Source organism: Sus scrofa, chromosome 4 (genome assembly GCF_000003025.6).
Source record: "Sus scrofa isolate TJ Tabasco breed Duroc chromosome 4, Sscrofa11.1, whole genome shotgun sequence".
NCBI classification, from domain to species: Eukaryota; Metazoa; Chordata; class Mammalia; order Artiodactyla; family Suidae; genus Sus; species Sus scrofa.
In genome coordinates, this window is record NC_010446.5 from 88,168,610 (window position 1) to 88,181,773 (window position 13,164).

A 13,164-nucleotide genomic window follows, 5' to 3' on the forward strand; every position below is an offset into this window, starting at 1 on the left:
AAGCCCATGAGAGTGGAGCCTGCGAAGTAGGGAGGAGGCTGAGGAGAACCTGGGCCACAGCCACTTGCGTCTGCTGCTGCTGCTGCTGGAGGAGCTGCTGGAGGAGCTGCATCTGGTGGTGGGTGGACAGCGGCGTGCCAGTGCCCGTGCCCAGGGGCTTTGAGGAAGAAGAGGGGAGGAGCATCCGGGGCGAGGCTGTCAGCATGGGCTCCTGGGGGAGGGGCGAGACCTGGAGGAGAAGAGTAGAGAGGGCATGACTTGGGCAGGTGCCATAGTTAGGAGCCACTGTTTTTCTTTGATGCATTCGGCTTGTACCAGGGTGGGGCAAAATAGCCCATTCATAACCAAGAGCTGGAAATGCTGCATCATCAATGGGAATATGGGCAGAATCCCCCAGAGGCAATGATAGCATTGCCTGGGCTGGGATCAGAGTCTGAAAACCCTATCTGCACAAATAAATGCTGGAGAGTGTGTGGAGAAAAGGGAACCCTCCTATACTGTTGGTGGGAATATAAATTGGTACAACCACTATGGAAAACAGTATGGAGGTACCTCAGAAAACGAAATCTAGAAATACCATATGACACAGCAATCCCACTCTTGGGCATATATCCGGACAAAACTTTCCTTGAAAAAGACATATGCACCCGCATGTTCAATGCAGCACTATTCACAATAGCCAAGACATGGAAACAAACCTAAATGTCCATCAACAGACGAATGGATTAAGAAGATGTATATATGAATACTGTTCAGCCATAAAAAAGAACAAAATAATGCCCTTTGCAGCAACATGGATGGAACTAGAGACTCTCACACTAAGTGAATTTAAGTCAGAACGAGAAAGACAAATACTTATGATATCACTTATATCTGGAATCTAATATACAGCACAAAATAAACCTTTCCGCAGAAAAGAAACTCATGATCTTGGAGGACAGACTTGTGGTTGCTGAAGGGGAGGGAGGGGGGAGGGAGAGGGATGGACTGGGAATCTGGGGTTAATAGATGCAAACTATTGCATTTGGAATGGGTAAGCAATGAGATCTGCTGTGTAGCACTGGACACTCTAGTCACTTGTGATGGAGCATAATGGAGGATAATGTGAGAAAAAGAATGCATGTATATAAGTGTGACTGGGTTACTTTGCTGCATAGCGGGAAATTGACAGAACACTATAAACCAGTTATAATGGAAAAAATTTTTTAAATCATTAAAAAAATTTAAAAAAAAGAAAAAAGAAAACCCTATCTGGACACGTGAGTAACTGATGTGATGTGATGGGAGGTGAGGCAGCTGATACCATCCCACCTCTTGCCCACAGCTTCCAAATATACCTCTTGTTGAGTTTCTTGAGGCTCTGGACTTAGAGGCATCTATTTCTATGGAGGACAGCCATCCTTACTATGAAAGCAAGAAGGAGGCCACTTCCACCTTTACTCTGCGGTGCCCTGAGGGCTCCCTCCTCCAGGATCCAGAGGGCTCTTCTGGGTTGGCCACCCGAAGAAGCAGCTATATGAGGCAGGTGCTCTGGGTCAGCACCACCTCTGCTCATAGTGAGACAGTCTGAACCCTCAAACAGTGGATGGAGAAATTCCCTCTCTGACAGGGAAAAGCAGGCTCCATTCCCTCCTCCCTCCTGGAAGTCAGACACCTTCACTAAGTCAGCTTCTGTGATCCAGAGAATTCAGGGCTGGGTTTTATTTCTGGCTGCTCTGCAGCTGGGCCTTCTTCAGATATGTAAGAGGAAGGCACCCAACAACAGGACACTGTGCCCCCTGCAGAGTACAAACTGGGAACCAAAGCAAGCATCAGGCAGACCATCTGGAACTGTACAGCCCTTCACACCCAACAGGCTATTCCTTCTGATGAAGTGGCCTACTGACCTCCACCTGAGAAAAGGCACTACATGATGGGGAAAGACAAACACCCATGATTCAGGGAATGACAGGGAATCTAAGGGAAAGGCAATTTGTTGGATTTTCCTTCTCTGCATGTGTTGGGGGTAGGGGTTGTTGGTTTGTCTTCAGGCTGGAATACGGTTTCAAGTCCTTAACCTGGATCATATCAGGAACTCCTTGGGGTGCCCATCATCTCACCGGTAAGATACAAAGTTAGGGTGGACAATGCCTGAGGTGGTCTTGCCATTTTTTACCTCCGATGGGCCAATTCCCAGCCTTCCCAGGAGCCTCAAAGGCACACAATCACTAGGCCGGCAGAGGAAGCCCAAATTCCCTCTGCCCTGTCAGCTAAGCCCCTGGGGACCACGTCATGCTGTGCAAGGACTAGCCTGCTACAGGTATCATGAAGGGATGAGAGGCCATCAGGGGCGGAGCTCCCAGTGAGAAGAAGGGGATTGAGTGCTGATGGGACCTTGGAGGGTGACACAGGCCGGGAATGAGCTCTGTGGCATCCTGACTGGCAGCCGCGTCCAGTGCCAACACGTGGGAACTGAATCTCTGGAAGTCAGGCCCCTCTTGAAGGAAGTAAACCATGCTCCACAAGCACTACTGTGGGGTGTGTAGCGGGAGCGGGGGGGGGCACCTCACTCTAAAGCCGACCGGGCAGGGGCTAAGAGGTGACTGATGGCAACTGAGGCTGTGACACCGGGAGGTGGTGTACCTGCAGATGTGCTGCTCACCTGGGTGGGCCACCTCCTGCCTACCTTGGAGTCTATGTGGGAGCCTCCTTCCTTCCCAACAGCGTCAAGGTCAGTCACACCTCGGCTGACTTCCAGGATGTCACTCCCTGGCAGCGGGGCGTCAACAGCGTCGATGTCCGTCTCCTCTGCTGTGGCCGTGGAGGCCCTCTCGGCTCCAGTGAGCTGGCGGCCTGCGGGGACAAGAGAGGAGGAAGGGAATGGCCACACTGAGGATGACATCCTCCTTTCCCAACGCTTCAGTCCTCAGGTGTGTCTCGCCTGGGGATGCCGCTGGCTTCATAACATTTTCACCTATTTTCACCTGAGTCCATTAAATTTCCAAGCCAATAAGATGTTTTTATTTTAATATCATTTTAAAATCCAGAAACAAAGACAACACTTCCTCAAGCTTGGACGTGACTGCTTTGCCAGACTGGCACATTGATTATGCTGACAGGGTGTGGGGACCCTGGAAGAGAGGGGTGACACCTCACTTTGACCCCATCCAAACTCAGGAGTGGAAACACCTCAGGGAAAGAACCCTGAATGGGGTGGTCCAAATATAGGGCTTTCCCCCCACCATGCCCCTAACAGGCTGTCAAACAAGGGGTCAATCGCCTCACTCCCTGGGCTGCAGTTCCTGCAACTACACACTAGAGGCTGAGTTCGATGGATGGGAGGGTTGCAGGCCTGAAAAGTAAAGGCAAGGGGATCTGAGGTCCCATCTCCACAGCGTCAAGTCACCCACCCTCAGAGCCTGACTCTGACTGTCCCCCCAAGAGCAGAAGCTAGGGGAGGGGCTGGGAGAAGGCAGCAGTGGCAGGGGAGAGACAGGTGGCTGGTTTTCTACCTTGTCTAGTCTATTTCTCATTTGCCCCTTTCCCCCTGAAGGCAGTAACCATGCCTTTGATCACATGCTCAGCACATGTATGAAAGTCCTACTGTTTCTTATTATTTTTCACTCCCTGTTCCTCTCTCTTTCTTGGGCTCTATATGAAAACACATGGTAATTCCTTGGTATTTCCCAGGAAATAAATACTCTTTTCTATACATTTGGGATTAGGATCATCACTACTGTCTTCAGATAAAATTTCTGAAAAGCTTGCAGAGACCAATCACCAATTTAAAGTTGCACAAGCTAATATAAGTATGAAGTATGAAGAGTTGAGTCCCTAACCCTAAAGCCAACTCAAGGAGCCAGGCTTTGGTCATTTGCAAGCCTGCCTCAGAGAACAAATAGTTCTAACAAGTCTGCCCATGCAAACCCATGCGAGTCATCTGAGGAAGCAAGCCTAGTATTTAGAAAGCAAACGGTGTGCTTGATTTTCCTCCTGGCTGCTCTGGGCATTGGGAGACGGACTGCTGAAGGTTGCAGGGGTATGGATCAGAAAGGAGGGCCCTGAACCACGACCTGGCAGAGCAGCTCTTTTGCCCCCGTGTAAACCAGCCAGCAGGAGTACAGGGAGCAGGTTGCTTCTACCACCTCGTGCACCCAGAAGTGGCCTTCTTGATAATCAGGAGGTTTACCCTGTGTGAAGGAGGGCTCATGGATAACTCATGGCTACTTCTCAGTAGGTATATGGTGCTGAGACCTGAGCATCTGGTTCTCCCCGCCCACAGGGGAGTGAACAGAATGAAATGCACATTGGTTGGAGCAGGACAGATTTCCTCAGTCACCAGGAGGGACTGGTACTCCCACAGCACTGGCCTCCATCGGTCACTGAGCTTCATTAGCACCTGCTATCAAATGTGCCCTTCTGGTCTTGAGACCAAGGATGTGTTTCATTCAGGTTTCCCAAGGATCTGGCACACAGACAGTGTTCAGTAAATATTAACAAAGGAAAGCATGTCATGGAGAGGGGAGCAAAACAGAGACATAGGCTGTCAGAGGAGGCTGCCTCTCATCCCAGGAGATCCTAATAATGACAACTAAGCAGCCCCCACTCAGAAGGTTTGGAGATGCCCAGGCCGGAAGCCTAGAAGGGATCAGAAAAATCTCTCAGGTTTCAGCTATGCTTCTGCAGGAGTCATTAAAAAACAGAGTTCTTAGCCATTCTCTTTGTACGAGTGGTGTTCCAGACCAAGGCGGAGGTATGTGATTCACCAACTGTGGGGCAGCTTTCTGAGGGACTTGGGGCCATGCAGTAGGTTCTTTGATGATCATATTTGGAGTCTTAGAACCTGAATATAGCTAACAGAGAAATCAGTGCACACATCTCTATTTTATTGCACCTCACAGATACTGCATTATTACAAATTGAAGGTTTGTGGCAAACCTCACCAAGCAAGTCTACTAGTATCATTTTTTTCCAATAGCATTTGGCTCACTTTGTGTCTCTGTATCACATTTTGGTAATTCCCACAAAACTTCAAACTTTTGCATTATTTGTTATTAGTCACTGTTCACGTTTGGTTATGGTGGTCTGTGATCAGTTATCTTTGATGTGACTATTGTAATTGTTCAGAAGCACCATCAACAGTACCCGTATAAAACAGTGAACTTAACAAATGTGAGTGTTCTGACTGCTCCACTCGTGGGCTACCCTCCCTCCACCCCCCATCCTTCCTCGCATCCCTCTTCTTTCCTTGGGTCTCCCTGTTCCCTGAGACACAAGGTGGAAATTAAGCCAAATGATAACCATACAATGGCCTCTAAGTGTTCGAATGAAAGGAAGAGTTGCATGACTCTCACTTTAAATCAAAAGCTAGATGTGATTAAGCTTAGTGAAGACAGTATGTTTGAAAGCCCCCCAAAAAAGGCCAAAAGCAAGGCCTCTTGCAAAAGTCAGCCAAGTTGGGAATGCCTAACCCAGAGCAAGGCCTTGACCCTCTTAAATTCTGCGAAGGCTGAGAGAAGTTAGGAAGCTGCAGAAGAAAAGCTTGAAGCTAGCAGTGGTTGGTTCATGAGATTTAAGGAAAGAAGCCATCTCCATAACAAAAAAGTGCAAGGTGAAGCTGTAAGTGCTGATGTGGAAGCTGTGGCAGGTTATTCAGAAGACACATCTAAGATATTTAATGAAGATGTCTACATTAAACAACACATTTTTCCAAGTGGATGAAACAGCCTTATATTGGAAAGATGCTGCCAATCAGGACTTTCATAGCTAGGGAGGAGAAGTCACTGCCTGGTTTCAAAGCTTCAAAGGATAGGGTGGCTCTTCTTAGGGGCTACTGCAGCGATGACTTGAAGTTAGAGCCAATGTTCATTTACCATTTCAAAAATCCTAGGGCCCTTAAGAATTTATGCTAAATCTACTCTACCTGTGCTCTTTTAAATGGAACAGCAAAGCCTGGATGACAGCACATCTGTTGGCAATATGGCTTACTGAATATTTTAAGCCCACCTCTCAGAAAAAGGATTCCTTTCAAAATATTACTGCTCATTGACAACGCACCTGGTCACCTGAGAGCTCTGATAGAGATGTGCAGCAGATTAATATTGTTTTCATGCCTGCTAGCTAACACAATATCCATTCTGCAGCCCATGGATCAAGGAGTAATTTCAACTCTCAAGTCTTATTATTTAAGAAATACACATCTTAAGGCTATAGCTGCCATACATAGTGATTCTTCTTTTGGGTTTGGGTATAATAAATTAGGGAACTTCTGGAAAGGATTCACCATTCTGGAAGTCATTAAGAACATTTGTTACTTATGAGAAGAAGCCAAAATGTCAACAGGACTTTGGAAGAAGTTGATTCCAACCCTCATGGATGACTTTGAGGGGTTCAAGACTTCAGTGGAGGAAGTAACTGCAGATGTGATAGAAACAGCAAGAGAATTGACCTTGGAAGGGGAGCCTGAAGGTGTGACTGAATTGCTGCAATCTCATGATAAAACTTGAACAGAGGAGGGATTGCTTCTTATGGCTGAGCAAAGAAAGTGGTTTTTTGAGATGGAATCTACTTCTGGTAAAGATGCTGTGAAGACTGCTGAAATGACAAGAAAGGATTCAGAATATTACATAAACCTAATTGATACACTTAGTTGAGAGGATTGACACCAGTTTTGAAATAAGTTCTACTGTGAGTAAAATGCTATAAAACAGCATTTCATGCTACAGAGAAATTGTTTATGAAAGGAGACTCAATCAATGTGGCCAACTTCGTTGCTGCCTTATTTTAAGAACTTGCCCCATCTGCCCTCACCTTCATGGCAACCACCACTCTGATCAGTCAGCAGCCATCAACACTAAGGCAAGACCCAACACTAGCAAAAAGATTACAGTCTACTCAGATAATAGTTAGCATTTTCTAAGTAATGAAGTATTTTTAAATTAAGGATGTACAATTTTTTTAGATATAATCATACTGTACACTTAACAGACCACAGCATAGTGTAAACATAACTTTTATGTGCATTGGGAAACCAAAACCTTGTGCTACTCACTTTATTGTGATAATTACTTTACTGCTGTGGTCTGAAGCCAAACTCACAATACCTCCTTGGTATGCCTATATAGTTACAGATCTGACAGGACCAGGAGGGTCAAGCTAAAAGGATGGATATGACTTTGTGTGTGCCTGTTAGTGTGGCAGGTAAGGCAAGATCTAGAGGAGGGACCCAGCGCAAATGGTGTTTTTCAGGTCCTATTTGACAATGGAGGAAATTCGGTGTTTGCAATTTTCCTGATATTAACACGCCCAGGAGACAGGAAAATCTGGCAAAACCAGGAGATTTGTGGGATTGGGCACTATAGATTCCAAATTAAACCAGGGAGTGGTAAGACTAAACTTAGGGGTAGGAGTGGTGCTTTTTAACTGTTGACTTAAACTAGACCTGATACATTGAATAGTAACTAACTATGCTGATTTCATCCATTTATTCAATAAGGAATTGTTAAGAGCCCTGTATATGAAAGAAATCTACTGGGCATAAAGATGAATAAAGAAAACCTGGTCTTTCCATGCTTCCCCAGCCTGATGGAGGAAACAGACATAAATCACAGATGCAGCATGAGGTTGGGCCATCTCTGAGGACCTACTCAGGGTTTGGGGCCACGGAAGAGGAACATCTAGGTCAGGTGGAAGTTAGAGAAGCCTTGGCAGAGAGGAAAACACCACCTGAAGAAGGGGTACCAGCTAAGGTAGGTGAAGATGAGGGCACTGGGTGTGGGGGGCAGGCCATGGAAGGTATTCTAGGCAGAGTGCAAGGCAGGGGCAAAAGACACAGAGGTATGGAAATGCACAGCACGGTAGAGCCACTGCAAATGACTCTGTAGGGAGGGATCTGACCAAGAAGAGTCAGAATTTTATTTTAAAGGAAGGAAAGCAGGTGAGTAATACCAAAAGATTTTTTTCTTTTCTTTTTTCTTTTCTCTCTCTCTCTCTTTTTTTTTTTTTTTTTTTTTTTTGCCACACACAAGGCATGTGGAAGTTCTGGGGCCAGGGACTAAACCCACACCACAGCAGTGACCAGAGCCACAGCCAGATCCTTAACCTGCTGAGCCACCAGGGGAACTCCCAAAATATTTTTATTATTTCAAATTTCACCCTAGAGATGCTGTAGAAGATAGATCAATAAGGGACAAGATAGAAAGCAATACGTAGGTGAGAAATATGAGGGCTTGACAATAACACAGAGCAGAGAGGACAAATATGAAATGTCCTCAGGGACCAGAAATCACAGGACTTGGTAACCAGTCATCTATGTGGAGAGGGGGGGAGGTTGCGGGTGAAGGAGGGAAAGAGAGACAAGGAGAGAGAGGAGGGAGAGAGATGGGGAGGAAGAGGAATATATGTAGAATGATGAGTTTTAAAATTCTGATTTAGGTGACTGAGTAGAGACTGGCATCCTTTAGGGAAAACTCAGGAGAGGGAAGACTGTGGGTAAAAGAATGAAATTTCAAGAGTCTGAAACAGCTAACTGGAGACATCCCCTATCTGTAAGTGGAAAGTTCAGGAAAAAGGTCTGGGCTGGAAAGGAACATTACTTAAAACCATGAGAAGTTTAAAAAAAAAGCACCAGGGACCAAGCTCAGAAGAAATCTCCACAAATAAGAGGCAGGTTAAAAGAAGGACCTACAAAAGATGCTGGAAAGCAGCTAGCAGAGAAAGAAGGAGAGAGTGGGGGTGGGGTGCCTTGGAGCTGGGGAGGGGGGTGCTTCATTCCCAGTGCTGCACAATGTCAAGAAAGGCAGGTTTGATTTGCTGACTAGGTGGCCCTTTAGTGACCTTGACTGGTCACTTTAGAAGGACCAGTAGGCAGCAAATACCAGATCACTGGAGGCAGAGGGACTAATGGTGAGGGTGGGGTAAACTGTAGAGAGAGAGCTGATGGCTTGGGGTTTAGAAAGAGATGAGAGGAGGGGGGAGGCAGAGGCAGGTGAAAGGGTTAACTTGGATAGGAGAAGGACATCGGAAACTGGGGACTAAGGAAAAGTAGAAGGACTGCTGAATGGCAAAGCAGCCTGGGGCCAAATCTGAGGATCACAGATGTGTAAGGGACCAAAGCCACAGGACTAAACTGGATAGGTAATGCTGGATTAATGGACAACCCTTTACATGTCAAAATGTGTTACTTTTTATTTTTATACCTCAAAATAAAATGGTTGGGGACAAAAAAGAATAAAGGGTTATCAGCTCAGTCCAAAAGTGCTTGAAATGACCGCTTTTGCCTCAAGATTGCCAAAGTAACAGCTTAAACTCAAATAGTATTTACTATGTTCCAGGTACTAGTTTAGGGGACTTGCATATATTAACTCATGTATCCTCATAGCCCTCCTGAGAGGTAGGTACAATTGTTACCCCCATTTGACAGTTAAAGAGACTGAGGCACCAAGCTGATAAGGCTGGGGTTGGGGCTCAAAGCCTGCCAGTTTGGCTTCAGGCTTGGTGCTTTTAACCACCACAACCACCTTCTCACCCAAAAGGCTCACTGCTTCCACCTGTAGTCCTAGCCACCCTGCTTCACCTTCTTCATTGCATTGACATTCTCTAAAATGGTCTTGGTGTCATCTGTCTGACCCCTCCGCCTCCGCCCCGACTCCACCTTTCAATGTACGCTCCTCACCAGTGGGAATGTCATTGTCTTGTTCACAGTATCCCATGTACCCAGAATCAAGCCTGGCACATGAGGGAACTTGCTCAACATCAGTTGAAGGAAGGAAGGAACTGAAACTAAGGAGAAACAAAGGGCCAGTCAGTGGTGACCTGATGAGGTGGAGGAGCAGGTGTAGGGTGAGCTGTGTGCTTGCCTGCGTGAGCCAGAGGCCCAGGTCCAGCAGGTGTAATGGGTACACAGGAAATACTCCTGAATCCATTGCTCACAGTCTAGATAGCGAGAGTTTTATTTTTAAGAAGCTCTAATCTCCAAGGGCCTCCAAGCTCTTCCCTATACTGGACTGTCTGCTGCCGTGGGAAGAAGGACGCCTCCAGGGGAACGGGATCTCTCCCAGGAAACCCTCTCCAGGAGTCAAAGGAACTGCACAGGGGAAAGCAAGGCAAGTGGAACAAGGGCAGTGGCCCCACCTGGCTCTGAGCCCCTGAGGACTGGCCAAGGGCAGCTGCTGCCAAAAGATACAAAAGATAAATCCACCCCCTAGGGTAGGGAATGGTGGGAAGAGTGAGCAGGGAAAGAAAGGCAGGCAGAGAGAAGGAGAGAGAGGCAGCAGCACACACAATGAACATGAGGACCTTCATTAAAAGCACTGGCGAAACCCACAAGAGAAAGGGCTGAGGCGACATCAAAGAAGACAGCAAAGCCCCCGCACTTTCCGATTCCTCCAGAGTAAACAAGTTTCCTCTGCACAACAAAGGGCCTGCCTGGGGCGGCTCCACTAGAAAGATAAACACTGCATTAAAAGAAAGCTCCCTCCTGTGGGAGCAGGATTCTTGTAAAAAAGAAAAAAAAAAAAAAAAAAAAACCCTGCCAACCAACAGTTCCATTCTAGAGCTTCAAGGTGCCCTACTACAAAGAAAAATCCTAATGGAGTCAATAAATGCTTCTGGGGGGAGCATTTATGGAAAGCAAAGAATGTGTTCCTAATGGTTTATAGACAGTAAGGGAGCAAGTGGGGCCACAAAAAGAAGGTGACTCTGGGGCTCTATAAGAAAAATGCTCTCCATCCCAGAGCTATAGAATTCCAAGCACTAATACTCAAGTAGCTTTTGCTTCAGGACCATGGTGCTATACCACAACCAGAGCGGACCCAATTAATCAATTAACGTCATAAAATCATGGGACTTCAAAGATCTTTTCGTCCACTTCCATCACTGCAGAGATGGGGGTCATGTAGTGGAGATCTGAACTGAAGGACCAGCTAAGAGCTAATACGTATTTAGAGTGTATCCTATGCTAGGCATGATGCTGATTCCCATGCAGTATCTCCCAACACCTGGCAGATAAGAAAAGAAAGATCCAAAGAGATTATAAACTTTGCTGAGTATCATCCTGCTGAGAAGAGGGAGAGTTAGCATTCAAGCCTAGCTGTTCAGGCGTCAGAACCCAAGCTCTCCGATGCTTCTCTAGTCTGCTGGCCCCACTCTCTCTCTCCGTCACACCACACTGCCTTTTATTTCTGTGATGGTTAATTGTGTGTGCCAACTTGGCTGGGCCGTGGTGCCCAGATATTTAATCAAACATTATTCTACATGTTGCTATGAAGGTATTTTTTCAGATGAGAGTAAACATTTAAATTTGCAGACTCTGAGTAAAGCAGATTACCCTTCATTATACAGGTGGGCTTCAACCAATCAGTAGAAGGTCTTAATAGAACAAAGACTGACCTCCCTGGAAGAAGAGGGAATTCTGCCAGCAGACTACCTGTGGGCTTTGAACTGCAGCTCTTTCCTGGGTTGCCAGCCTGGAGCCTACCACCCTGCAGATTTTGGACTTGCCACACCTCCACAATCACATGAGCCAATTCCTTAATATTGCAATGTGTGTGTATGTGTATATATCTCCCTCACTAATACAATTTGCATCACTCCACAGGCCAGATCCTTGCTTATGTGAGTTGGCGTACCACTTCCTTTACTCTGCAGAGATGCTAATGAGATAGACAGAGAGCACATCTGACCCATGCTTGACCTCCTTAAAGAGATACACTCAGTGCTTTGACATCTTCAACTATGAAGCCACTCTACTGAAGCCCAATGTTTCTCCATGTAGAACATCAGTCAGTGTTCTTAGAAAGAGTGGTACAAAGAAGATGCCAAGTAGCTGAAGTCTTAAGTATATAACTCTGATTTGAAGAAATTATCACCAAAAAGGTCATAAAAGGAGAGGTGCATAGAGCTGATGGGCCCCTTATTTCAATGCTGACCACCTGTTATAACCACAAGGGCGTAACCACGTGGGTCTCTGTCTGCATCCACAGCTACAGCACTATCACTGGTCACCATCGGCACTCTCTGCAGCCTTCCAGTCTCACCCTCTTGGCTATATCACCTACTTCCACCTACTCCCCTCATTCAAAGGTCATTGTCCCTCATCAAGGGAATTGTTTGAAAGTCACTCCCTGATGAAATCTCTACTCAGTCTCTGCATTCATTTCGGCACAGAGTAAGCACTGAAGAAAGGCTGCAGACAATGACAACACGCATCCTCTTGCTATACTCACAGACCATGTTTATCAGTTTATTCAACAGTTATTCAGCAAGTATTTATTGGAACAGTCGCTACCCTCCTAGAGCCTGTACTCTACTAAAGATAGAAGACACTAAATATCTCGAAGACAGCAGGCTAAGGGCTAATGTTAACAGCATCAGCCAGGAGTAAAAGGAGAGTAGGAACCTAGTGGGAAAAAGTGTTTAAATTTTCTGGAAGGGGAAGGGAAGATAATGGGACAGTGGGAGCTGGAAGGCAGGCTCCCCAGAAGACAGGATAGAGAAGGATGAGTAGAATGCCTGCCTGGAGGGAAATGCAGGAAGAGCACTGACAATGACTGGGAGGTACACGATACACTCAGGGATAGGAAGAAGCTCCAGGTGCTGGGGGAAGAGGGAAGGAAAATAATAAAAAAGGTTAGGAAGGGATTCCTAATGGCATCTCTGTTGACCCCCAAAGAGAGTCTTTCCTAGTACCACAGGAAATCATATCAACCCAACCCCACTCAGAAACACCTGCAGAGTCTAAGGTGGAAGGAAAGACCAGCCTCCACTGCATCATTTCACACATGTATGGGTTTCCCCTTAAGCAAGACCCAGGCCTCAGAGTAGCCTATGTGAAATGCTATCCAGGCAGCTCTGTCTTCAAAGGCAAACCACACCATTCTGACCTCTTCTGCAAATAGTGGAGAAGTAGATTCTGATTAGATACTTGGAGGCTATATCAAGGTCCTCAGACAGGAGTTATCTGATAGGAACAGTTCAAATGCTCAACCTCTAGGTAACCTCCCTGTGTCCAACCCCTTTCATTCCAGGAATAAGTGGCTTCATCAGATACAAGGCCCTTGACTTTTTGGTTAGAATTTCTTTGTATATGTGCATCCTGGCTGCCAGTGCTACTGTGGTCTGAAAGCCTTTGAGATTTAGCTGTGACTCTTCACCAACAAGGGAGCAGGGCATTACCAAGAAAGAGTT

The 13,164-nt window shown here is 46.3% G+C and overlaps 1 protein-coding gene and 1 pseudogene across 6 annotated transcripts in view; one reads left to right on the top strand and one right to left on the bottom strand.

The window, feature by feature from the left end:
- Positions 1-13,164, bottom strand: part of C4H1orf226 (chromosome 4 C1orf226 homolog) — a 342,511-nt gene that overhangs the window by 39,379 nt on the left and 289,968 nt on the right. For all 6 annotated transcript variants that reach the window (XR_002343371.1, XR_002343372.1, XR_002343370.1 and 3 more), the window contains 2 exons: positions 2,666-2,832; positions 50-229 (listed from right to left, as the gene is read on the bottom strand). Coding sequence is in view for 3 of the 6 variants with exons in the window: in XM_021089504.1 (XP_020945163.1) it covers positions 50-229; positions 2,666-2,832 (347 nt within the window). In the remaining 3 variants the exon portion in view is untranslated. The remainder of the gene's footprint in view (positions 1-49; positions 230-2,665; positions 2,833-13,164) is intronic.
- LOC110260304 lies at positions 2,839-7,290 on the top strand (annotated as a pseudogene).